The sequence below is a fragment of the Dendrobium catenatum genome, unplaced genomic scaffold (assembly GCF_001605985.2).
Source record: "Dendrobium catenatum unplaced genomic scaffold, ASM160598v2 fragScaff_scaffold_1035, whole genome shotgun sequence".
Classification (NCBI taxonomy): domain Eukaryota; kingdom Viridiplantae; phylum Streptophyta; class Magnoliopsida; order Asparagales; family Orchidaceae; genus Dendrobium; species Dendrobium catenatum.
The window spans coordinates 585,549-613,349 of NW_021319497.1; the positions used below are offsets into that span (position 1 = coordinate 585,549).

Here is a 27,801-nt window from a genome sequence, read left to right on the forward strand (position 1 = left end):
ATCTCATACCCTAATTCAGTAATTCATGAAACCATACTCGCCAAACGCGAAGTGGCGCGGGAGCTTGCTGGCGGGAATCAGCGACGGGACCGGCGGCTTCTGGAGGAGAAGAGGAGTTCGTGACTGGCTTGTTGGGTAAGAGATTCCCTTCAGCGCGGATTTCAGTTAAATTAGGGGAATCCCCGTATTTCGCCAAGCCGGGATTAAAGGTAAAAGACGGGAGAAGCGAGATGCAGGATTTGCTGTTCGTTTTGCCTGTTTGGCAAAAATTATGTTAAATATTGCTTAAATCATGCTCAAAATCTGCAAATTTTTTCTGTTTGGTTTGTTTTGAAAAATCTCTCACTCACTCAAACGCATATCCGAAGGCTGAGGATTAAATTAACATATACGTGGTTGAGGTTTAAACTAGCAATGCGCTTTTGTATAATTGTATACCGTCCTTTTTTTCAAATTTTGGTTTTTCGCTTGATATTTTTGTTGCATCGATAATAATTAAGATTTGATGTTACTTCTTTTAGGTAATTGTTATTGTTGCATCCGTGCTGAAATATTTGCTGCGGTTGGGATATTTAAAGTTCAACATCCTGGCTTTGTACGAAGATTCATCACACAAATAAATAAAAAAAAATAGGGTATAACATTTATAAAAGGCACCAAAATTTTTATGTGTAAAACCTTGAAAAGGGGAAAAATCATGGGGCATGACCCAATTTGAATGAATCCACTATTATTGATGGTTGATTATAAATAATATCCCTCCTTTGATGAAGGTGTTGACTTAATTTAGCAAATACATATTTTATATATCTTGTTACATGGTAATTGTTCTTAAAAGAGTGTTAATATGTTTGTTTGGTCACTAGGATTGTAGTCGGCGGACAAAGGTGGTCTTAGAGACCGTAGTCTATGGGCGACAGAGGTCAGAGAGACCGTAGCGAACTGGTGATGGTGGTTAGCGGGATCGTAGTCGGCGGGCGATGGTGGTCGGAGGGACCCTATTCGATGGACGACAGTGGTTGGAAGGACCGTAGTCGGGCGACGGTGGTCGGAAGGTCCGTAGTTGAGCGATGGTGGTTAGAATGACCTTAGTCAGCGGACGATGTTGGTCGGAAGGACTGTAGTCTGCGGGCAACAATAGTTAGAAGGATCGTAGTCGGCAGGAGATGATGGTCATAAAGACCATAGTCGGCGGCGACAATATTTGGGAGGAGATCCGATGTCAGTAGCATCCGGGAAGAGTTTCGGTGATAGTTGGAGAACGAGCGGAAGTCCGGCCGCGATCGATAGTCGCGAAGATCTCCGGCAATGGCAATGCATGACGGAGAGTGCAAAAGAGCTCTCAAGCCTTCTCTCCTCTTCCTCCCTTCATGCGAATGAGGGGCTATTTATAATTTTTTGGGAGTGACATTCTCATTAAATATGAACAAGATAAAGGGCATTTTGATACTGTTTCATCGGACGGTTGGTATTAGCTCCCTTGATCATAGAGTGTTTATCAAGTATTTAAGTGCCTTAGAGATGTCAGAATTGAGTGATCTTTGGCTCGTTTGATTCGTCTTGTTGAGCCCCTCCATTCGACTATAAGAATGTCATATTTGAATATCATTTGGTCATCCAATTAATGTTATGAAGCATTTAAGCAGGCTTTGGACCTTTGATTTGGTCTCATTGGGCTCAAATTGGACTAATTTTGGTGTCATTGGGTTCGACTCCTTGAGATGTTCAATTTGACTATAAGCTTGCCGAAATTGGAGTTTGGACCTAAATATAATTTTATAAGTTTTCAATTCATATTTGCATTGAGATTCGTGCTCGATTAAGAGGATGTTTTGGTGACATATCAGTAATACTTTGAGGATAAGAAAACGTTATTTTGACCAGCATAATTTCATTGCTAGAAAACGTTATTTTGACCAGCATAATTTCATTGCTAGGAGCATATTGAATGTTTAAGCGGTCTTGCACACTATCAACTAAAGAATGACGTTTTCTTTATACACAAATGTTTGATCTTGAGGGGGTCCGACATTGAAATTAGTATCTCGACAATGAGATTCTAATTAGAGTAGGGTGTGAAGTCCTTTGGAATTGGAGTTTGTTGTGATTCTTCGTTAATGAGAAAAATTGCTTAAATGCATGATTAATAAATATTAAGAAGTTACTGCAGGAGGTAAGATTAGTTGTTCTGCTGTCACTGGGTTGCACAAACTCAATGCACTCCTTGACTTGAAGATCTTGATGGATGTGATGGGAAATATCACATTGGCTTGGGTGTAGGTCGCTATGAAAGATGACGGGAGATAATATGTTGGGCTTTTAAGTCTTCAATACCAACTACAAGCACGAATGATATTTTGCTTCTTGTCTCCATTCTCCCTCCACCCGCCATGGGTTCTGCTCATTAAGACCCATCCATAGAGGAGGTTGGTCCCAAATTGAAAATGAAATAGGTGTTAAAAGTTTTTAATATAGTAATAGTTATCCTTATCAATTAGCTCAAGCTTTTGGTTTGAAGAGTATTCTACTAGTTTATTCAGCTCAACTTGGGCCCTTCATGTTTTAACCCCATGCACTACATGGAACACATTGGGAAGAAATACATGATGAGACAAATGAACCTTAAACGTAGCTCCATGCATTGCTCATTGAGGTTGTATAATGGTTACACATTCATACAAAGGCATCAATGGGCTGAATTGCTGTGTGGGCTCTTATAGAAGACTAAGTCATTGAGGAGATCATGCACAAGGATGTCTATATGCATTTGATGGAGCACATTGTGCACTTGATAATTAGACCAAGTGACCTTAAGATAGCTCTCGATCATCGAGTAAAAAATTGATGAGACGATTGCAAGCTCTTATGGAGGTACGAGGATTCTGTTGTCATCCTGGGAGACGCCAGCATTTTGGCGACAATGGTTGTAATTATATTACTTTGTTATAACATTATTAAAATATTGTGATTGTTCTTGTATATGGATTGCTCTTTTAGGCTTTTTCTCATCACTTATTGAGTTTAGTTGGCAGTAGAATCATGCATGGGGCTGAAGAGGAAGCAAGTAAAACAAATAGAAAAAAAAAGAAGAGATAGAGCAGGCTCATCCATTCAAGCTACAACCCTAACTTCTATCCTTGTTACCAACTTCATTTGCTTTTCTCATTTTATCTTCCTGTCATCGGTGTGATACTCTCGCCGCTATTTTATCATAATTTTCCCTCTCTTTACTTCCTATCCTCATTTCCAAGGATGAATAAATTTGTTTAGAAAGAGGAGAAAGAGGGAGACAAGTGATCCTTAGAGAGAGAGGGGGGGTTGTTGGAGGGAGTGGTGGAGAGAGAGTGTTGACAAAGCAAGGTATAGAAATGTAGTTCATGCATTTGTTTCTCATTTGTATAGCCCTGAGAGAGGGGGAGAGCAAGTGATAAATTTTAAAGCGGGAAGAAGTTTGCGCTTAGCTCCTTCATGCCTTTATCTTCTCTTCGTTTTCAATGTTTACTGATTCTGTTATGGCTACATGTTGAGCATATAGAGAACCATATAGATGGCTTTGGGGTTGATGGCTATCTCTCGTGGAAAGAGATTGGTAGTGAGAATTGGACCCTAATGCCTGTCTCTGCACCCTCTGTGCTGCCCTACTTCATGGTCCTGAATCCCTCTTTTTTTTGGCAATAGAATCTCAGAGTGAAGTGGTTGTGCACACATGTGAATTCATCTTGCAACATGTGGTAGTTTCGTAATCATAAGGATGAGCAATCTAGGTTGGGTCAAGGTGGTCTGATTTGATCTTCTCCAACTTAAATTAATTAATTCGATTAATGCTTTTGAATTTGCACTGTTCGTGCTTGCTTCAAAATTTTCCTTGATCATAATAGGGTGTGGTGCGTGTATGGATGTATGCATATATACACACACATACATACATATCCATACATAGATACATACATACACACATGTGTGCATGTATATGTGTGTGTTGTAGTTATTACATATTCGTTTTTTAGCCCTTTGAACTTTGAGCTCTTCCATCAATTAGATGTTCATTTTGGTTGTTAAAATCTTGCTCTTAGCAATCTAATCAGGGGAGGCTAGAACTTTTTGAACACTTCATCTTTTTAGATGGGAAGAAGGTTCTTTTAGTAGTTGAACTTTAAGTCCTTTCTTCATCATGTTAGAAAGATCTTCTAGCTTAAATTTTGATCCCTTTATCCTGTATAAGGAAAGGGAGGGGCTTTAAGCCATTGAACTTTGAACCCTTCCGTCGTCCTGTTAGAAGGGATTTTTAGCCTTTGAATTTTGAACCCTTCCTGAAGTTAGATGTTTGATATGGTTATTCAAACTTGGTTTATGTAATCTTAGTTGAAATAAGGTCTGTCAGTTTCCTTACTTAAAAATTTGTCTTATTTGTACTGGACGTTTAATATTTTTTTGTTCTAAATTTTGCTGTTTCTTTTAAGCAGGACAAATTCGTCTACTTTTAGCATGTCTCTGGTCCTAACTTGCATTATATTACCCCTTTATTTTTGTGTAATTTTTTTTGGATAAATTATCCTCTCAATCTTTATAAATATTCTTTTGGCATGAAAATTTACCAATTGTTCCTATTCTGGCGTTTGCAGAAGAATGAGCAGGATGAAGGGGCTCATAAGAACTCTCAGAATAATAAGTCAGCCTCAGGTAGCATATTGTTACAAAACAACCTTATCTTGTGATCTTGTCTATTGTGAGAACCTTTTTATACGTGAAGAAATGGATCAGAATATTTCTTCTGATATATATATATATATATATTGTTTTCATGATTGCTTCCTTTTATTCATGGACAAATCGAGCTTTATCCAATTCCCATACTGAACATGTGTTCTACCTTAATTGATAGTCTTAGAAAGTTGATTTGATTCTTAACTTCCTTGTATGTACTAATGGTACTTCAGTGATAAGAAAGGTTTTCTTCCCCATTCATTTGAAGATTGGAAGTATTCCGTTAAAACTCCATGTTGGTGCGTTAATGTGTTATGATCATTCTCCAGGTACTAGATGCTCGTGTATGCAATCATCAATTGCTGGCCAGTGGTTTCTTGTTTTGTTTAACCTTGAATTATATTGTCCAATCCTTCTTTCCATCCTTGTCTCTTTATGAAAACTTATTTTCCTATAGTCTTTAGCTGAAATCAAGCTACATGCTTTTTATTTATGTTTGTACTCTTGTTCTCATCTTGTTTTTTATAATCTATGAGTGATAATTTATTAGTTTTCACTTTGCATTAACTACTGCTAATGTACCTTATGCAATTTGTAAGAGTTGTTTGTCTTTGTGATGGGATTTCTCATTTAATGCTGAAGAATTTAAGATGTATCTGAACTATTTAGTGCTCTGATGTATATTTATAAGATTTTGTATGGAACAACTTTTTGACTGCTTTCGTGGTAAGAAAAGTTGCTAGTATTGAAAGACAGCTTTTTGGTTGCTTTTTCAAAAATTTCCTTTAAAATATTGTTTTTGAAAAAATGTTTCTAAAATTGTGGCAGAGGAAAGAGCTTTAAAAGGCAAAAAACCAAAAATGTTTAAGTGGCCCCAAACAAAATCTGAAATGTATATATGAATTTGACTTATTTTAAATGATCACAAAGTGTAATTTAAGATTGCATTAGTTCACAAGTTATCTTTTCTTGTTAGTTTGGTAGGTAATTAGCAATGGAATTCTCACCATGTTGGTGAGTGCTAATTGGTATTAAAGTAAAGCATGACTGGTTTTTCATAGAAATGAACGTTATCACAGCCTCACAGGAGGCTATGCTATATGTCATTGCAACAATAATGTTTGATTCCGTTTGTAGACTCTACGCATTTTAATTGCTTCAAAGGATGATGAAGATATTTCAGAATTATTCATATGGTCCATTTTATTCACATATCGTACATATTAAAAAACAGTTAGTGTGCTGTCGCCTTTGAGGATTTCTTATGTCATGCATGAAAACTGAAGATTATTCATGAGATGGATGCGATATTTTTCTGTCTGTTATTTTATGACTGTTTAACCAAGTTTGTTAAGATAAATGCAAAATGGTATTTGAGTTGAACATGTAGGCATTGTGTTAGTTTAATTAATTTTAGTGGGGTTGTTCGATTTGAGGAAAAGGAAATGCAGAGTTGAAAAAAAATATAGTGTAAACTAAAAGTGGTGTATTGAAAATACTTTTGAGTTTAGGCATTATATTAGCTTAAGACAAATGCAGGATTTGTCTTTTTTTTTTTTTTCCTGTTTGGTTAAAGCAACGGAATGTAAAGTAAAATAATAGTGCATTTGAAATAATAGTTGATTAGATGAAGCCGATAATGAGGGCAACGGGCGGTGGCAGGCATGGCTGGATGCTGTTGATCGACATCACTCCAAGATGTGTATTGGGAATTCGCTCAAAATAGGCAAATTTCAAATATACTCAAAATGAACTATAGAGTTATTTTTAAATGCAATTTCAAAATATGTTGCATTTGAAACATTGCCATCCAAGCACCCAAATTTTTATAACCCTTGTGTTTACTTTACACTCCTAAATGCAGCCAACCAAGTTGTCCCTTGCTATCCTAGAAGTTCATACCCTGTACCTGTTTATTATATGCCATTGGAACAGATGACCAAGCTTGATTTGGCAAATAGAATTGATAGTTTTGGATGCACCAATTTAGATTGATGAGTAGCTAATTGCTGTTAGATGGCTTTAATTTCACTACTTAACTGTTGGTGATTAAGCTCTCTTGAAGTTCTGCATGTTAGTTTGTGTTTCAGCTTCGCCACGATATATTTCTGATCTGTTGCTGATCCTATAATCTACAAATTCAGCCTCGTTGTTTCTATTCTAATATTGCATCTCTTGTTTGTTAAGATGGTAGGCCTTTTTGAAATCAATAGATCTTTTTCTTGTTTGATTATGAACTTTTCTAGTCACGGATGCAAAGAACAACTCAATGGAATGCTTTTTTCTTGATAAAATATTTTTATATTGAATTAAGCCGCTTAATGCAAAAATGTATTTTAAATTTTATTGTGAATTCCGTGCAGGTCATTCCTCTGTCAAGGGGAAACAAAGGTTCATCTTACCAATGTCTGGCTAGCGCCACTACAACTTCAGGTCATACCAATGTTGAGAAGCCTGTTGAGAATGCTTCTTCTGAAGGCAAACAAACTGGAAACTCGGATCAAACCAATCCACCTAGTAGATCTATTCGTGGAGGGGTTGGTACTTGCTAAAGCCTCTTATATGCTCTTTCTTTTTACTGATTTCCCTTTCTCTTTAGAAAGGGATCTGAAAATTCTTGATCATACTGTAGTTATGCGCAGAAAAATCTCAAAATAGTTTCTAGATTATTCGTGTATGGCCAATATAGTCCAAGAGTATCATATTGCTCCAATTTAGTCCCTCGAATATACAAATTGATCCAAAATAGTCCCTTATAGTATAATTGTGATATAAAATTGATCCCAATTTAGTCCTTTGACTTCGCAAAATTGATCATAATTTATCCAAAAGCATTTTGGATTAATTTTGTATAGTTGAGCTACTAAATTGATGCAACGTTATACTCTGAGATTAAAATGGTCATATACGAATAGTCGGAGGACCAAAGGTTATTAAGATTTCAATTTTATTTAGCTTCCAAGGATGTTAAGGGTGCGTTTGGGACGGCTGCAGCTGTCGGTAAAGCATGTTGTGAAATCGCTGTACATAAAGCTGCTTTTTGAAATTGTTGTATAGAAAGCAGTACATTTTGTTTGGCCAATATAACTGTCAAGTTGCTGTGCTGCAGCTGTATATGAATAAATTACCTATATACCCTCATATGTATTAAGATGAATAAAATTTATTCAAATATTATTTCTTTTCAAAATTTTTTGTTAACAAAATAAAAATTATTAATTAATATCAAATTATTTTATCAAATATTTTATTAGTTTATATATCAAATATTTTATAAGTTTACATATAAAAATACTATAAATTTTTATTGACATTGTCCTTATCATACTTCAAAATAATTTTACTTGTATTCACTTTCTTCCAACCAAACAGTCCCTTAGTGGAAAACTAGTTCAAAGACATGAAAAGCTACCCCTAACAGAAGCCTATTGGTTAAAAGAAGAGAAAAGTAGCTGAATTATTCATACTATGAGAAACAAATTAAAACAACTATGAAAAAACATATAGCGGATGATTGTTATCTAATGGCATCAAGATGTATTTGATACTGTCCGGATTTATTTGTTCCTTCCTCTATTTTTCCTTCATTAGTTGACTGTGCGATGATAGGTGCAACCATACAACACAGGTAAAATATGATCCCTTGCTTCTGCTGTCTGTTAAGACTTCCTAAGATAGGTTAACTGTATTCTCCATTCTGGGAGTCTGCTTTTGTATTAATTGGAAAGTCATTATTCATTGGAAAGTCATGTGTATTTGCATTGATTTAGTTGTTTTTTTCATAGTTGTTTTAATTTGTTTCTCAGATTTTTAAATGTTACAAAATGGGCAATAGCCGGAACCTTGCAGCTGTACCCGTAAGAAGATTGTGCCATCTTTTTTAAAAAAAAATTCCATGTGAAAGGGCAAAAGAATGGATACCTCACAGTGAGCCAACCCTTGTTATTCTAAGAAAAAAGGACGGATACATGACAAACTCAAAAGGAATCATCATGAATCTTAATATTTATGGGCATTCATGTGAATCTTTGCAGCATATTTTTCGTGTTCTCTACAAAAAATCTAACATCGAAACAATTAAAAAAAACTAAATAGAAAAAATTCTTTCTTCGATTATGCATTTACTCAAAACTCCTGTAATTTGATAAGAACATAGACAGAGAACATAGACCGATAGATCAATTAGTTATTATTTTCTAATCAGCAAATCAATCAAAACAACCACGTACTTAAATGAAAAGGAGAAAATCACAATCGTAATAACAAAAAAAGAGCAAAGATAAAGAATCAGAATCCCCAATCCATCATATATATATATTCACCAATTTGGTTGAGAAGTTAACCGATAAAACTGAGTAATACCCAACAAATGATTCAGTAATCGCCGTTTCTCTTTTCAATTCCGATCGGATCTTACTATCGGTTCTCTTGTTCTTCCCCTTCTTAATCTAAAATGTGAAATTAACTATTGAGACCGACGAGAACTGCTAGATGGTTTAAAACTTGAAATGAGAATCCAACTCTCTATTAGAGGAGAAGCTACAAATGAGGGGAGAGATTGATAATAATACGAAACCGGCAGCGAACTACCTTGCTTAACTCCCGATCCGACAAACAACAACTTGTCGAGGGTGGCAGAGACAACCGCTTGCGTGGGAGTTGACAGCTACAAGAAAGGAAGAAAGCAAACCTTCGCCGTTCCTATCGCTGAGCGAGATGAGACGGAAGCGGAGGATTCGCCTGGTTTAAAAGAAATTTGTGAGGGAGTAAGGGCATTACCGTATTTAGGATGTCTATGTATAGGGGGAAGCAGGCGAACCGCAGAAGGCTTTTTACGGTTGTGAGAAGCAACCGCGGGACGTGAAATTGTCGAGAACGGAGCGCCATCGGTCCGTCCCAAACGACCTCTCGGTTGTATTTGGTAAAGCACAGCAGCGCAACACCCGTCCCAAACGCGCCCTAATACTCATTCTCGAGGTTCTGAAAACTAGACTAGACAACGAACCGGAAGAAGGAGAGGTTCACGGTTCGACCGGTCTAATCGGGGTTGAATCGGATGATATAATAAATAATAAATATTATTTAAATTTTAATAAAATTAACATAATAATAATGGTATCATGCAAAGTATGAGACAAAAAATTAAACTAAAACAAACTATGAAACATAAAACTTATATAATTAAGTAAAATAATTATTTTAAAATCTCACATAAAAGTAAAAAAAATTAAATATCATAATTATAAGAATTTACACTCATAAAAATATGATAATTTTAAATTTAAATATTTTTCAAATTTTAAATTTGATTTTTAATTTAAATTTAATTTACATATCTTGCTTAAAGAGCTCACATGGAGGGCCATGTGAAGATGTTTCATGATGGTTTGAGGGCAAAAATGTTTATAATAAAAAATGTATTATAATTTTAATCAAATGTTTTAAATATATATTAATTAATTTATTTAAAAAAATATTTAAAATTTGTGGGATTTGAACCGGCCGATTCAAAATAACAGGGCTGATTCGCCGGTTGAACCAGCAGTTCTGACCGGTTCAGTCCGATTCGATGCAGAAGCGGTTTTAAGACTGAACCGGACCGGTCTTGTGACCGGTTCATGGTTGAACTGGTCGAACTGACTGGTCCAGTCCGGTTTTTAAAACATTGCTCTTTTTTTTTTATTCCCATTAATAATTTAGTTATTTATTACTTAATTTTAGGATTAATAATTGATTGCATCACCTATAAATATGTATCTCTTCTATCATTTGGAGAAATAAATATGATTAGAAGATCTTTCCTCCTCTATTTGTTTCTTATTTTTATCTTGGCATCCGAGCAATTTGTCTTTTGCTTGTGGTGAGAATTTCTAAATCGAAGTCTTTTTTCATATGACCAAGCTCCGCTTTGTAATTTCAAGAGCTCACTTGAAAGTATCTGACGCTTGAGAATCTACCAATAAGAAGTAAAAATCCATTCGCTTGCACTTTGGTTTGACGTTCCGTACTCTGCTTTGTTCTGTGAACTTCTGATCTCGTGATTTTGAATTCTTTATCTTGACTTAGCTTCGGTTCTGAACAAGCATTCCGCCTAGGCAAACCTCCACTTTGCTCGGTGCATTGCAAGACTTCTATGACTCCAGACTCCTAGAACTTGCTGGCTCGCTTCACCTCAATCTCAACCTCACGAGTTCCTTTGGCTCGCTTCACCTCAATCTCAACCTTACCTGGGTTCGATGTTACTATTTTTTTTTTTCTACTAGGTATAAATGCCAAGAGTTTTTAGAGATGATGATTAGTAATGCTAAGGAAAATGTTGATCTCTACCTCCTAGATGCAATAAAATCCTACATTACAATAAAATATGCTCAATATGTATCTTATCCGAAAAAGAGTGCAATCATATGGTGGCACATACATCTTGGTCATCCTATCTTTATGAATTTCAAAAAAACTATTCTCATAATCTCATCTTCTGTCAATAATAAAAATCTAAAGTTATTTCAATGTGAAGCTTTTAAACTATCAAAACACACCAATAATACCTATTCTAGCTATTCTTATAAAGCCTCTCAATCTTTCTCTGTCATTCATAATGATATTTGAGGACTATCTTGTGTGAACAATATCTATGGGTCTGAATGGTTTATATCCTTTATAGATGATTACTAGAGCTACTTAGATTTTCTTAATGAATGAGAAATTTGAAATTTATCAAATTGGTTAGAATTCCATTTTTTATGCAAATCTAGTTCAATACTCAAATCCAAGTCCTTAGGATTGACAATGTGAAAGACAATTTCCATTTAATTCTTAGGGATTATCTTCTTCAACAAGAGATTGTATACCAAAATTCTTGTATATGTACATTAAAGCTCTTGTATATATATTCCTCATTAGACTATGATTGTTGAAAGGGAAAAATAGGCATTTTCTAGAAGTTGCTAGATCCATCATGTTTAGTAGCAACATCCCAAATCAATAATGAGGAGAGATCGTTTTAACATATGCATACCTCTTTAATTGAATACTATCATGGATTCTTAAATTTAAAATCCTTTACTAAGTTCTCATCAAACTATATTCCACAAATAAACTTATTTTCATCATTCCACTCAAAGTGTGTTATACTTTTATTTACATCCCACATCATGAATAGAGCAAATTTGATCCAAAAGTCAGTAAGTGCATTTTTATGAGAACTAGCTATTCTTTTGCAAAACTTACATTCATGGGGAGAATTCCAACATCCTTTAGTATTGTGAGTTTTATATCCATCCCAGTATCCCACTGACCTCTAGTCTACTTCTCTCCCTGAAGTTCAAAACTCTAGGCACACTGAAAATTCTCAAGTTCATATAGAACAAACTAAATATAAAGGTATGGTTTATAGTAAATTTCAGGAACAATCAACAAACATTGGTGAACCAAGCATTCCTCCACAGAAAAAACTATCTGTTTGAACCAAGCTTTGACCATCCTTCATAAGGTAACATTAACCTTAACATTGATATACTAATTGCTTATATGAAAGGTATAATGATAACAAAGCTTTGTATAAAATATTTGATTGGTGGATACATCCCTTATAATAATTTATCTCCTTAGTTCATAGGAAATGTATGAGGATGATAAAATCATGTGCAAACTATCCAGTTTGTGAATACATCTCTTAACTAACTTATCTTTCTACCATTCCATTTAAGTCTTTCGATGTTCAGCTTTTGTTCATATCCCACCTCATGAACAAAGTAAACTTGACCCAAAAATCATTACTTGCATATTTTTTTAGTTATTTCCTGAATCAATGAGAGTATAAGTATTACTATCCTAAAAAAATAAATTCTATACTTCTATGGATGTAATAGTTTTTTTAAAACTAGCCATTCTTTCCAAAAATCCATATTCAAGGGGAGAATTTCATCTCTCTTCAAGAATATGAGTTTTGTATCTACCTCATCGACCTGCAGCTTCTATCTTTCCCTAATATCCTTAAAGTCTAAGACCTATCTCACATGAAAACTTCTGAAAATCGCATACAAACTAGATAAAAAGGCATTGTCTATATTAGACATTAGGAACATTCAAAAGGCCCTAGTGAGCCGAATATTTTTCCATAACAAAACCACATATCCAAACCAAGCTTCGATCATTCTTCACAAGGTAACATTAATCTTGACCTTAATATCCCGATTGATCATGGGATGACAAACCTTGTGCAAAATATTCGATCATCTGATATATCACTTATAATAACTTATCTTCTTAGTTTTTTAGGTTTTTACCACAACTTTTTTTAGTGTGAATATTCTCAACAATATTAAGGAAGCATTAAAAATATATAAATGGAGAGATGGTGCTCATGAAGAAATGCAAGCGCTTGGCATATGGAAGCTCTCGATATTATCAAAAGGAATAAACGTGTTGGATGCAAATGGATATTCAGTATGAAATAAAGGTTGTTGATAGCATTGAAAGATACAAAGCTAGATTGGTTTTAAAAGTATTTACTCAAACTTATGGCATTTAGCATCAAAAAAATCTTTTTATCAGTTGCTAAGCTTAACTCTGTTAGAGCCATTCTCTATCTTGCTGTGAATCTTGATTGGTCACTTTATTAATTACATGTAAAAAAATGCCTTTCTAAATGGATACCTTGAATAAGAATTTTTATATGAATATTACGCTTGAATTTCATACCAGTAACAACAAAGATAAAGGTCGTAAATTTGAGAAATCCTTATATTGCCTGAATTAATTTCTTAGAGCCCGGTTTAGGAGATTGACTACTACAATTAAAAAGTATGGATGTGCTAAAGGACAAGTTGGTTACACCTTATTTGTAAAGAAATCACCATTGATAAAATCATTATCCTAAGTGTCTATATTGATGTTGTTATTCTAAATGGCAATTAAGATGAAAAAATCAGGAGACTAAAGGGTTTCTTAGTGAATAAATTTGAAATTAACGATCTAGGAGTCCTAAAATATTTCCTTGGTATGAAAATTGAAAGCAAACAGATGTATATTTATTTTTCAACTAAAATATACATTGGACATTTTAAAAGAAATTGGGATGTTAGGGTACAAACCAACAAATATTCCTTTGGATTCTATCAATAAAATAAAAATAAATGGTGTCACTCTCGAAGTTGACAAAGAAAAATCTTATTTATCTCTCACATGCACATCCTGATTTTTGTTATTCTGTCAATTTGGCTAGCCGATTTATGCTGCTCCTACTAAGGAACACGTTGATGCAGTATATAGAGGACTAAGGCACCTAAAGAAAACCTTGGAAAATGTTTATTCTTCAAAAAAAGAAATTAATAAGAGTATAAAAGTTTTCATTGATGCTAATTGGACTGGGTCCATAATTGATTAAAAAATCTTCTTTGACTATTGTTCGTTCATACGAGAAATCCTTGTCATATAGAGAAGTAAAAAAATAGCTAGTGTCTGATAGAATCATAGAAGCAGCATTAAAGCTGAATTTATTGTCACAACTCGTGAAGTTTTTGAATAAATGTGGTTAAAAAGTTATTGGAATACCTAAACAACTACATGAAAGAACCAATGATAATGAGATGTAATAATTAAGATACAATCAACATTGTCAAAGAGCTAGTCCACAACGATTGATTTAAGCTTGATAGACATTTTATAAAGAAAAAAAAAAGGTCAATGGATCATTTAAATACAATACACTCTTATAAAAGTTTAAATAGCTGATATATCATAATCAAAGCCCCTGATCAATCACGATTCAATAACCTCACTTATAAACTAGAAATGATAAACATATATTCCCAGCTTGAGGAGGAATATAAAAATTCTTTAACTCATGGGACTCATGTTAGTTCCTCATTAAGCAATCAACGTGCTATGATTAAATCAACCGTTTGATGATTACTCTCATTAGCAAATTTGCCCAAATTTGTTATTTCTTTTTGTGTCCCATTAATTATGTTCTAATTCGTTACTTTATTTTAGGACTAATAATTGTTTGTACTCACACCTGTAAATATTTATCTCTTCTACTGCTTGGAGTAAGAAATACCATTATCCTCTTATATTTGTCTCCTATTTTTACCATTTTTTTGTATGTTTGTGCTTATTATCCTTTGGTCGCAGTGTTTTGTGTCTATTCTGCATTCAAATTGGCTGTTTGTTACAATAACTAGCTTTATGCAACTAGTGAAAAATGTTATGAGTTTGTGAGCTATCTACTAGGTTGCCAATCTCTGAGCATTTGATGGCATGTATTTGTGTTTCATAAACTTGTTGAATTAAGATTTATTTTCATGCTAAATTTAAATGTTTTGCGTTTATTACTCCTTTGGTTATTTCAAGAGTTCAACCTGATATAGTACTCATGTGTGAGTTTTTTACAGCCTGTGTCATGGCTTAGCCTTGTTTTGTTAATTATGACTGGCGGAGGACTAATTTTCTATTATGACCGAGAGAAGAAGCGGCATATAGAAGGTAAAGCACTTTAACTCTCTGAACAATCTGTTCTGCTACATACTCTAGTATATTCAATATTAATCTTTCCACGATTTTCTTGTCTACGGAAAAAAAAGTTTTTCAACAGAAATTTTGAGTTCTAATCTTCTTGTTAAATGCCATGAGAAGCCTAACCGGCATTGCCTAAGCTTTAGGTGTGCATGAATTGAACGTCTGCCTGGATTGTTTATCCCCTTCCTACAATATTCAAGGAAAAAAAAAGTTATCTCTATAGTATCCTTTTGTCACACATTGACAGTTCAAATTGCGACTCATAATTTTTTGGGCCTATGCTTAAACAATAGTGCATTTGCATTTAAATTGATAATTTTGAACCTTTTCTTCCAATAATGTCCGTTTCAAGGAGTGCAAATTTAAATTTGCTGAATTTTGTTGGGGGAAGACTAATAGAATGCTTTTTTATGTTATTGTAGTTTGTAGTCGGATTTCTCTTTAATTTTCACATTACATAAAATTTTCACATTCATTAGGTATGTTATGACAGATGCGCCTTTGTTTTTAAGATATAACATTTTGTCTCTTGCTGGAGGTAAACCATGGTTTATCTTGTATCCCATGTAATGGTTTACGTTTTCATCATTATGGATTTATCATTTAGTGCCAAATTTGTTTCCTTATTAAAAAAACACATATTTAGTTTATTTATTTATTTATTTTGTTTTATTGTTTCAACTTCTATATTGTGCTGAAAGTACTTTACTCTTTGGGTTCTTGATGTTTTGAGGCTTAAGCACTTGCCCCATTTAACAGGTGAAAATTTCTTTTTGTAGTTCTGAATCTTTTTCTAATTAATTTAGCATTTTTTTGGTCTTCAGGACTGAAGGCTGCAACGAGCTCAGTTAAACAGGGACCATCTGTGGGAACTGCTGCCATTGGTGGTCCATTTAAGCTGGTTAATCATGATGGGAAATCTGTTACTGAAAAGGATTTTTTGGGGAAGTGGACTTTAATATACTTTGGATTTACACACTGCCCGGATATTTGCCCTGATGAACTCCAGAAAATGGCTACAGCTATTGAGAAAATTAGTAAGTTGCGATCTCAAAATCTAGGATAGAACCTCCTATGCCAGAAAGAATCAAATTTCCAGAAAAAAAATGCATTATCAAATGCTTTTCTCAATAGATAGTATAATTTTCAACATTCTAACCTATTGTTTTCATGCTTGAATTGTATGTTTTTTTCTTTTTTATTTCCTATTGGCCTGTTGTTCATATGATGAAATAGAGCTGGGATTCCTCTAAAATAAAAGGTGTCGTGCTATAGTCTCATCCTTTTATCGTGAGTTCTTTCATTGAATTGAAGTTGCGTAAAAGGGAGGGCTTATTATTTCCTATCTAAACATTTGTTTGACGGTGTTTTATTGCATTAGCAGTGCTATATCTAATATGAGAAAATGACCAAAATGTTCTCTCAACTCTTTGTGAGGGATCAATTTGGTTCCTCAACTCTTTAAAATGAGGCTTCTTTTGGTCCTAACATCTAATGTTGGAGTTAACGGTGTTAAATATAAGGATATTTTGATCATTTTTTAATTAAACATTTATTAAATGTAGTTTTCAAGTAATTATAATTTTTCTAAAAAAAGTATTAAACATTTTTTTAATAATAACAAAAATTTTAGTTTTAATTTATAAAATTTTAGTCATATTTTATAAATATATGATATCTATTGATTTAGAGAAATCAAATGCAAATAGATGTTATTTTCAACTTAGTCATACATATTTTTACCGATTATATTTTATAAAATATGACTAAAGTTTTAAAAATTAAAATTAAAATTATTATTACTTTTTTTAATTAAAGTAACATTTAATAATTAAAAAAAACTATAATTACTTGAAAATTATATTTATTAAATGTTTAATTAAAAAATGACTAAAATATCATTAAATTTAACACCATTAACTACAATATTAGATGTTAGGACAAAAATGTTCCATTTTAAAGGGTTAAGGGATTAAATTAGTCCTTTAAAAGAGTGGAGAACTATTTTGGTTCCTCAGAAAGAGTTAAGAGATTATTTTGATCATTTTCTCTATCTAATATATACAATACAAATTTTCAACAACAAAAGTCAGAAATCTTAAATAACTGTGAGTTAATCTTCTTGTGAAAATGAATAAGCTTGATACTTTAATCATACTAAAATATTTGTGAAATTGACATTACTATGAGTTTCATATTTGTGTAATTGGTACGATATGGTGTAGGATTGTTTGCTAAGTGATGGGTAATTCATGCCAGAATTATGTAATTCCCTTTAGTTAACATTGTTTTATCATTTCATATATTTAATTTTTATAACCATATTAAGCAATTCAGAGTCAACAATATCAAGGTAGTTTTTTTTTGTATTTTTTAATTATATAGAAAAGCGTAAGATCATACTCGAGCAAATCCACACAAAAAAGGTTGCTGAGCTCAACTTTTCTTAGTTGGTCCAATCCAAGTTAAAAGCTGGGAGAGTGTTGATTGGTTCATGTATGAAGCAATCAAAGCTAAAAGAGGATTACATATATTTTTGAGTTGGGGAGAAGGCTAAGGAGATTGATAGTTTAATATTTAAACTTTGGTATTCAGGTATGAGTCGTACTAGAAATATTATAGGTGTGATTATGGATAAGAGTTTGAAAGATAATACTATAAAAATTAATAGAATTGAAGATAAAATTATAACTTTAAATATTATTGTTGATGCTAAGATTGTTAATATTATAAGTGCTTATGCTCATTAAGTAGGTTTGAATATGAGTTTAAAATTAAAATTTTGGAATGACTTAGAAGAATTAATACAAAAGATACCTCTTGAATAAAGAGTTTATTTGAGGATATTTAAATGGACATGTTGATAGAGAGGTGGATGATTTTAAAAGAATTTATGGTGGCCATGAGTTTGGACGACAAATGAAGGTGGTAAGATCATATTAGATTTTTTTTTAGCTTATAATTTTTTAATTGCTAATACCTTATTTAGGAAAGAGATGAGCATCTCATTACTTATAAAAATGGATATAGTAAAACTCAGATTGATTATTTTTTTATTAGAAAATTAGATCGTTCAGATTGCAAAGATTATAAAGTTATTCCGAGTGAAAGTTTATGTATCCAACATCGATTATTAGTTTTGGACTTTAAGATAAATGAGCTTAAAAAAATAAAGTAAAATGTTATTCTAGGATTAAGTGGAGCATTTAAAGACTGTTAACAAAAATATTTTTGAGATTAAGATTTTTGATCTTAAGATTTTGTCTGTGCATGAGGATGCTAATACTATGTGAAAAAAAGTAGCTAGTGATATTAAGAATATTGCAAAAGATGTGCTTGAAGTTTATAAGGGAAAAGCTCCTAATAGTATAAATAGTTTGTGGTGAAATACAAATGTGCAAGAAAAGATAAAAAATAAGAAGATTTATTATAAAAATTAGTTTAGATGTTAAAATTCTGATAATTGAAAAAGATATAAAGAGACACGTAAGGAATCCAAGAAAGCAATATGCGATGCAAAGATCTTAACTTTAATGATTTCTATAATAGATTAGATACTTAGCAGGGAGAAATATATATATATATATATATTAAGTTAGCCTATATATAAGTTAGCCAAATAAAGAGATACGAGTAGTGAAGATTTAGTTCAAATGAAGTTTATTAACGATGAATATCAAAATGTACTTTTCTTAGAAGATTATATTCAACAAAGGTGGATGAGATATTTTGATCAACTTTTTAATAAAAAATATGAAAATACGATTAGCTTTAGTGACCTTAGTTTTCTAAATGAAAATAAAGATTTCTATTTTTATCGGCGTATTTGTAAAACCAAAGTTAGAGAGGCTTTAAAGAAAATGAAGTGTGGAAAAGTTGTTGGACCTAATGATATTCCAATAGATGTGTGGAAATACTTAGGAGTTGAAAGAATTTCTTGGCTTACTAAACTTTTTATAATGTTTTGAAGACTAAAAAGATGCCAGAGAAGTGGAGAATGAGTGCGTTAATTCCTATTTTTAAAAATAAATGTGATGCACAAGATTGTGAAAATTCTAGAGGAATTAAGTTGATGTGTCATACTTTAAAACTATGGGAGCGAGTTATGGAGCGTAGGTTGCGGTGTGATACTAATGTTTCTTAAAATCAATTTGGATTCATGCAGGTTAGGTCTACTATGGAAGCCATACATTTATTGAGAGGTTTGATGGAGAAATATAGAGAGAATAGGGTGGATCTACATATGATATTTATTGATTTAGAGAAAGCATATGATAAAGTTCTAAGAGAAGTGTTATGGAGAGTTCTTGAAAAAAAAAAAGTAGTTAATAACACTTATATTCAAATCATTAAAGATATGTATGTAGGAGCATTTACTTGTATTCAAATACAAGGTGGTTTGACCAAGTATTTTTCTATTTTGATTGGATTACATCAAAGATCAGCCTTAAGCCCATACCTTTTTGATTTAGTCATGGATATTCTCACTAGACATTTGCAAGGGGTTGTACCTTGGTGTATGACTGTATGCTTTTTGCTAATGATATTCTTCTTGTTGATAAGACTAGAGAGGGGTTGAAGGTAAACTTGAATTATGGAGGTCAAGCTTAGAGTCTAAAGAGTAGACATTTTAGTAGATCTAAAAGTGAATATATGGAGTGTAGTTTTAGTGGTAATAGACCTAGCGAGGGGATTGTGACTTTGGGCGATCAAGTCATTAATAAGAGTAGACATTTTAGATATCTTGGATTTATTGTTCAGAGTGATGGTGAAATATATGGGGATATTATTAGCAGAATTTAAGTTGGATGGTTGAAGTGGAGGATTGCATCAGGCTTGTTGTGTGATAGAAAAGTCCCCCTCAAACTTAAGGGAAAATTCTATAAGATGGTGGTGAGACTTGCAATGCTTTATGGTGCCGAATGTTGGTCATTAAAAGAGAAGCATAATACTAAGTTAAGTGTTGTAAAGATGAGGATGCTCAGGTGGATGAGTGGGGCCCTTAGAGATGGGATATGAAATGAGTATATATGTGAAAGGTTGTAGTAGCTCCAGTGGAAGATAATATTAGAGAAAGTCGACTTAGATGATTTGGTCACTTAAAACGACAGCCTTCTGATGACCCGATTAGGAAAGTGAGGTATTAGATTTGATTTATGTTAAGAAAGGAAGAGGTAGACCTAAGAAGACTTGGTTAGAAAATATTAGAAATGATATTTCTTTATTAGATGTAAACAAGAGTTTGACTTTTAATAAGACACAATGGAGAAAAATAATTCATTTAGCAGACCCCACTTAGTGGGACAAAGGCTTGATGTTGTTGTTTGTAAAGTGTTGATTGATTCACGTTTTTTTTTTTTGGATCCGTTTGAGTCGAGCTTTACTCCATATAAAATCAATAAGCTGCATAAATTGTGGTGTAGGAATAATGATCCTAGTTTGGTTGCCTAATGAGTGAGAATAATGATCATTCAATCTGTTTATCTTGTCCTTTAATTCAACATCACATTTCTTGAAATTGATGTTGTTCTTGTCTTGGCTCTTCATTTAGTTATAGCTATGATTGGTGTCGGTTTGGTTGGGTTTTAACATCTTGGAAATTATTGGCGAGCCGAACTCTAGGCCTCCAAGTGATATAGGTCAATGCAAGTCTTTGACAGAATTGACCCACGTAGGCTTACCATCAGGCCCAACACAAGTTTTTTTGATCCAATTGACCCAAGCAGGCTTACCAACATAACACACAAGAATAATTCTCAGAGAACTAAAGATTCTATGTAATATTGTGCTTTGGTAGTTAGCAATTAATATGATACATCACACATGTAATGTTTGTTATTAGACATTATGCATGATTTAAGAAAATCTTACCTAACGATAAAAGACATTTATGAATGATGGTAATATCATTTAAAATTATTACATGAGAGTTTTAAGAAAGAAATCTTTTTGGAGGAGCCTAATTAATAGAATAATCAGGTATACATTAATTTATCTAAAATTATAAGTGTAGTAGCTCAAAGCAAGAGCTATACATGAAAATCTTTAGGTTAAATAGATGCTATGACATAAGAAGAATCTTTTTGTATTCAAGAATTAATGAGATGTTTAGGATAGTCATAATATAGAAAGATCATACTTAGTTGATTAAATATCGAGTATGTAATATGCAACTTTAGCAGGTAGTAGCTAATATTATTGAATGATCAAGTGATATCTAGGTGTCATAATCTTAAATCTCTTGGATATATTATATAACTTATATAGTTAAATTGGGTGGTTAAATAAGAAAAATGCCTTAATTTTTATTGTGCGATGAAATATCTTGAAGACTTGAAGGAAACTTTTACAATAGTTTAATTAATCAAATTAATTGCATTGATCTAAGTGTTGGGTAATAAAAAGCTACTGATAGACAAGTTGAACATGTCAAAAATGGAAATGTTAAGATGTATTTATGGCAAAATTAAAAGGGATTATTAAGAATACCTAGTGGGAGTATCATCTATTGAAGATTTGGTCGTGAAATACATTTGAGCATGTTTTTCAGCAGGTAAAGACGCACCAATAAGATGATAGAATAAATTTTAAGGATTAGGACGAAAAAGATACATGAAATTTACCTTGATGAAGTTTGTGCAAAAAAGATTACCATGAAATAGATTTAGCACTTCATGCATTATTCAACAGGGACAATTGAAGAACAAGCATTCATAAAGTTGACTCTGCATTGTTGTTATAAGGCTAATGATGATAATTATATGATTGTATTGATTGCTATTGTTGGAATTGGAAATGTAAGACTGCATTCATTAATCCTCCCTTGATCTCATATTGGCAGCTATATCATTGAATGCAAACTTCCATTAATTCTTTCTTTCTTCTCAACTACTCCAATAGGCTAGAACGCTCTTCATAGCGTGATCAAAATTTGATTTTCAGTCCTTCTGGCTTCCTGAATGACCAGGTCTTACATGATTGCTATTGTTTAGCTTTCCATGAATACTCCTTTTTACATTTCCACAGTTCTGCTGCTATTTGTTTTTGTGTAGATTCAAATGAATCCCAATCAATTTCTCACTATTTTTTTTTCAGAATCAACGGCAGGCTTGGAAATTGTCCCTGTTTTTATATCTGTTGATCCGGAGAGAGATTCAGTTGAGCAAATACATGATTATGTAAAAGGTTTGTTTCAATCAGTTTTTTTAATGTGAAGTGAAAATCAGAGAAAGCGAATGGGTTATTTAACCGTCAACAAGAGTTCTGAAAGTTGTCTTTTGAGCGTTGAAGTTCACTTTTTAACATCATTGTTAAAGTTCTTGAGCTGCTTCTTAAATTCTGGTTTTTACAGAATTTCACCCTGATTTAATTGGATTGACTGGTACACCAAGTGAGGTTAGACAAGCTGCTCGTGCTTATCGAGTTTATTATATGAAGACTGAAGAAGAAGGTTCTGATTATCTTGTCGACCACTCTATTGTCATGTATGGCTTTCCAAACTCCTGCATCGTTCTTTTGTTCACCTTATTTTCAAATTATTCAGGGATACAATATATTATATATTAGCATCCTGAGGCGATGTAATTCAGGTAGATCTATATTCTATACTTCTCATCTAGGTTGGAAAAATTTTCCTCCATCGATAACATTTTGTCCTCAAATGCCGATTTGAGTTTGCCAACTTTTTCTTGAAGACGCTCTTCCAAGGCATCAACTTTCCTTGCCGTCATAGGGTCCCAAAAAAGTGCTATGATACCAATTTGATAGGAAGTGCTTGCAGAAATTTGGGAAAAACCTTGGCTAAAATCTGATTTCAGCCATTTCAGAAAGACAATGACAAGGAAATCAGGAACAAAACACACAAGAACATTTTTTTAATTGAAAGTTTTATGAAAGAAAAGACAAGATACAAGTGGATCTTTAATTGGAGAGGAAGAGCCTTGGAGAGGAAGATCCGGCTCTCCCAAATCTCTAGCCGCCAGCTAGCCCAGACAACCTTAGAACGGTCTAATTTCAGCAACCAACATAACCCTAACCCTAGGAAAAAGCGCCCTACTTAAAGGATACAATAAACGACAAATACCCAAACAACCCTCCCTCAATTTCCTCTCAAATCAGCCTCCTTTTCCTAAATAATTTCCTCTCATATTTGAATTCAAATTAGATCTTTCGCCCTAAATAATTCTCTCCCAATTGTAATTAAAACTTTTCCTAAACAATTCTCCTTTGATTAAGAACCTTCATAAATAGTTTCCTCTTCATTAGAAAACTTCATAATTCCCTTCCAATCAAATTGGCTAGTCCATCAGATTGGCTTAGTGGTAAATCAAAGGATCTATTGATTAGGTGGTTGTTCTCAATCTAAGGCTATATAATGTTGGAGATATGTTGGAGTGTTTATGAAGTGCTTATAATCAAGACAATGCAATCAGACATTTCTAATTAGAATGTAAGATTGCTAGTGACACCTAAAAAATGATATTTCCGTTTAATATTATTTCTCTATATTTCAGAATTTATGGAGTGAATTTGTTGACATGATTTATGCTTTAAGTAACTATTGAATCTCTTTCTATTGTTTAAAAAATTAATGAACGAAGCATAAGAGATCAATTTCGGATGAAACTTCATTTTAAATTTGAGGCGACCTGTTCCAATTTGATGAATCATGATTCTTATCTTTCTTTGAATGCATTCTTTAAAGAATTACTTCATAAAAAGTAATATCTTGTCACACAAACTGCTTTCCTAAAAAAAATTCATGAGAATGCAGTTTCTTAATTCATCCCACGCGACATGCATAGTGAGAGATATGTAAGATGCGAAAAGCTTCAATTACAAGGATTATTAGTAATATTGTTGTCAATTGTGTAAAAAAAAAAAAGAATTATTGTAAGAAGCGTGGGCTTATCATTACATAATGTCATATTCATATTCATGGGCATCAATCAAATGCTAAACAAGTTTTTGTTACTAATTAGCACATTGGTTTAGTAGGTGTAGATAAATAAGATCTTACAATTTAGTAGATGATTATTAAATTTTTTCAGCCTTAGTGCTTTAAGGTATGGATAATCTATCTCCTTTATCTTGGCTTGCGGATTATGGTATGTCCTAGCATATGATTGGCTCCTCACATCTTATTCATAATATTCGTTCATTTCATGTTTCATCATCTATTCTGATTGCTAATGGTAGTCAATTATATATTCATGCTATTGGGAGAATTAATTTTTATGTCATTGATGTCATTGTATCTTCTCATTATTCTATCAGCCATATTTTTGTGGGAAAATACATTGATAATCACTGTAATATTTTATTATTTCTTGATGATTGTATTGTTCAAGATCAGATGACAAGAGAAATACTCATCAATGGGCCTAAATTTGGATGATTATTTCCTTTATATATTTCTATTCTTAAGTTTGCCTATTGTTTTGTTTATATTAAGGGGCTGTTTGGTTGGCTAAAAAAAAAATACATAGTAAAATGGAATGCAATGTAAAAAAAAAAAGCAATGTATCAATGTTTGGATGAGTGTAAAGTAAATGCATGTGATTATTTTTTTTATTTGACTTGAAGTAAAATGAATGCAGTGTAAAAGCCCAAATACGGTGGTTGTTAATGGAAAGTGGGCGGAAGATAGTGGTCAATGGCGACGAATGATACTTCATCATATAATTCATATAAGATCTATCCATCTAGATATTATTATATATATCTAGAAAGACGTATACTTTGGAAAAGCTTGCACAATTTAGAAAAGGATTTTAGTTAATAAAAAAGAACCTACTTCAACTGATAAGCCCTTAGGCACGACCATATAGATGCCTGCCCTTAGGCACGACCATACATGGTCAGTGGCAGCAGGTGGTGGTGGTTGGCAGAGGCAGCGGTTGATGGTGGGTAGTGGTGGTCGACTATGACGGTTGCTAACAATAATTGCAAAGAATTTATAGTATTTTATAATCGCCAAAATTTAACGAATTCTAAATACATTAAAATTAAACTAATGTGTATTCCAAATACCTAAATTTTGCCCCATATTTCTTTTATTTTAAATCAAATACCAATATTTCAAATTTAAATCAAATACCAATATTTCAAAATCCCTGCATTTGAAATACTTTACACCATTTTTACTTCGAACCAAACAACCCCTAAATTGAAATGGTAACATTTGTCACAATCGCTTGGGTCATCCTAATTCTATTATTTAATCTCATATAATAAACTCTAGTTTTGTTAGATGATAAAGGTCATTTCTCTTCACATATTTCTTCTAATTTTTCAAGCTATAAAATTAGAAAAGGCAAGTTTTTTCTTTTTCCATGCATTGTAATCGCGTTGAAGATTGTTTTGATTTGATTCATAGTGAGTGTGGGGTATTACTCATATTATATTGTCGTCCAATCAACAATATTTTGATGTTCATTGGCGATTACATCAAGTATACTTGAAGCTTCAACTCTTTTAAAAATTTGTTGCTTTGTTGAAATTCAATTTTCCTGCAACATCAAAGTGTTAAGATCCAATTTTAAGGATGAATATTTGTCATTTGAATTTTATGATTTTCTTCAGAAAAGGGAATTTTTTTCGATGATCATGCCCACTTCTCACAATGGTTGTTTTTGTTTGATCAATGCTCCAATAGATGCTGTATTGTTCTTCACATGTTGTTTTCTTTGAAATTAAATTTTCTTTTTTGCTTTTGTTGAGCCTTTACTCGAGATAGATGTTCTTCCTTGTTATGATAAATTGGATCTTAGTCCTGAATGATTCAAACCTACATTTATGTATAAAAGAAAACGCTTAACTTGACCACTTCCAGAGCAAGACCTTCTTGTCAGCTTTTGTCCAAATTGATCCTCCACTTGAAACCATGAGTTAAAATTTGACCTCTTCGCCTTAACGGTCTTCCAGAATCACTCATCCAAATTGGTACGGCTTTCAAAGTATGTTGGCTTCTATTCTCATTCCGTAATGTTATTGAGAGTCTATTAACTGTGATTGTTCCTCTTACTTCAACCCCTTGAGGATACATTTGATATCTTCATTGTCTTTCTAATGTTACTTTCATTAGTTATAAATGAGTTTACTCATTCAAACTTTATTCTAACGGTACTTTGGATCGTTATAAGGCATGTGTGATTGTGATTGATAACAAACAAGAGTAGAGAGTTGACTGTGAGAAAATTATTGCTCATGCGGCTAAAATGATTATAATACAAATAGTTATCCCAATCCTTATTTTACAAGGATGGCGACTTCATTAAGGCTTCGTTTGTGACGGCTTTCTTACTGCTTATTAAAGCGGCTTTCTAGCACAAAAAATCTAGTTTTTGTACTAAAAAGCCGCTTTAAGAAGCAGGAAGAAAATCATCCCAAACGAAGCCTTAGTTAACATCAAAGACATCTTTCTTTGTAGTGATCTCGAGGATATTTACACTGTTTGCATATCCTCTCTTTTTTTGAATATATGTAAATTGAAGCCCTCTCCATAAGGGTTGAAATAGGCTCCTTGGGCATGATTTTATTGTTTTTCCTTTAAGCTGAGCACATTTAGCTCATCTTTATTTCTTTACAAGACATCTATTGATATTGTTTTTCTCCTTATTTATGCTGTGCGATACATCTGGCAAAATCTCCTCTGATTCTCCAAGCTGCTTGTTGATTATATCATCTGCAAATTGACTTTCAGGTACCTAATGAACCCAAATATGGAGTTTGTGAAATTTTATGGCAAGAATTACGATGTTGATTCACTTGCTGATGGCATAATCAAAGAGATAAAACAGTACAAAAAGTGAAAAGATGCTCACTGACTTTAAATTGTGACCAGAGGTTTGCCTGTTCCCTTCCAAGTTTTAAGATATTCAATTTTAATTGATAATTTTGAGCAGAATATATGAAATTTGAATTAGGATAGCTTAACCCATTTTTTTAATCATTTGGTTACTGGTTATTATTTTGATTTACAGGTTCTTGTGTCGATTTAAGAATGAAGAGTCTTAGCAGAAGGATCAGAATGGCTTATATTTATCATTTCTGAAATGTAAAAGACTCTATTTTTCATGATTTATTCATTTATTCTATAAGACAGTTCTTATAGGGTAAAATTTTGTTATAAAAAGCCAGTTTCTGATTCTTATGATTCAATTTTGCGGCAGTTGGAAAATGCTGTATTGAAGGCTGAACTTCCACTTAGGGCTGAACCAAACATTAAATAGTCGATTCTTAAATAAACAAACTTGAACACTAATGCCTTCGGCTCATTTATGTTCGCGAACAATATCATTTGAAGCTTGTGAATAAACTCGACATTAAGCTCGATTCGTGTTCGATTTTGAACTCATGAATTAGCTCAATAAAAATAAGTAATATTTGATTATAGAATTAATAAATATGTTCATGAATGTGTTTGTTTGATAGTTTAGAAAAATTTGTTAAATATGTTCGTGAACATGTTCGATGTAATCGTTTGTTAGGAAGCTCGATAAAGCTTTTTTGTTAAGTTCATGGTAGAGCTCGTTCATACTTGTTTGTATAAAGCTTGATAAATACTAAACGAACTGA

At 32.8% G+C, this 27,801-nt stretch overlaps 1 protein-coding gene across 2 annotated transcripts; it reads left to right on the forward strand.

Annotated features, from left to right (window-relative positions):
- LOC110110179 (protein SCO1 homolog 1, mitochondrial) lies at positions 1 to 27,454 on the forward strand. 2 transcript variants are annotated; one of them, XM_020841548.2, is made up of 9 exons: positions 1 to 135; positions 4,623 to 4,680; positions 7,068 to 7,241; positions 15,099 to 15,189; positions 16,047 to 16,259; positions 22,318 to 22,407; positions 22,574 to 22,706; positions 26,927 to 27,069; positions 27,207 to 27,454. In XM_020841548.2, exons 1-8 carry the CDS (start codon positions 26 to 28, stop codon positions 27,033 to 27,035), a joined length of 978 nt encoding a protein of 325 aa, XP_020697207.1. In that variant the 5' UTR covers positions 1 to 25; the 3' UTR covers positions 27,036 to 27,069; positions 27,207 to 27,454. The 2 variants fall into 2 exon arrangements, with proteins under 2 accessions (XP_020697207.1, XP_020697208.1); XM_020841549.2 differs by having other exon boundaries at positions 16 to 209.
- The last annotated feature ends 347 nt before the right edge of the window (positions 27,455 to 27,801 follow it).

Excerpts from the sequence above, each read along its gene's own strand:
- LOC110110179 (XM_020841548.2), top strand. The coding sequence starts at position 26 with ATGAAACCATACTCGCCAAACGCGAAGTGGCGCGGGAGCTTGCTGGCG. Across the intron at positions 136-4,622 it reads GTTCGTGACTGGCTTGTTGG|AAGAATGAGCAGGATGAAGG; the intron begins GTAAGAGATTCC and ends TGGCGTTTGCAG. Across the intron at positions 22,707-26,926 it reads GTCGACCACTCTATTGTCAT|GTACCTAATGAACCCAAATA; the intron begins GTATGGCTTTCC and ends ATTGACTTTCAG.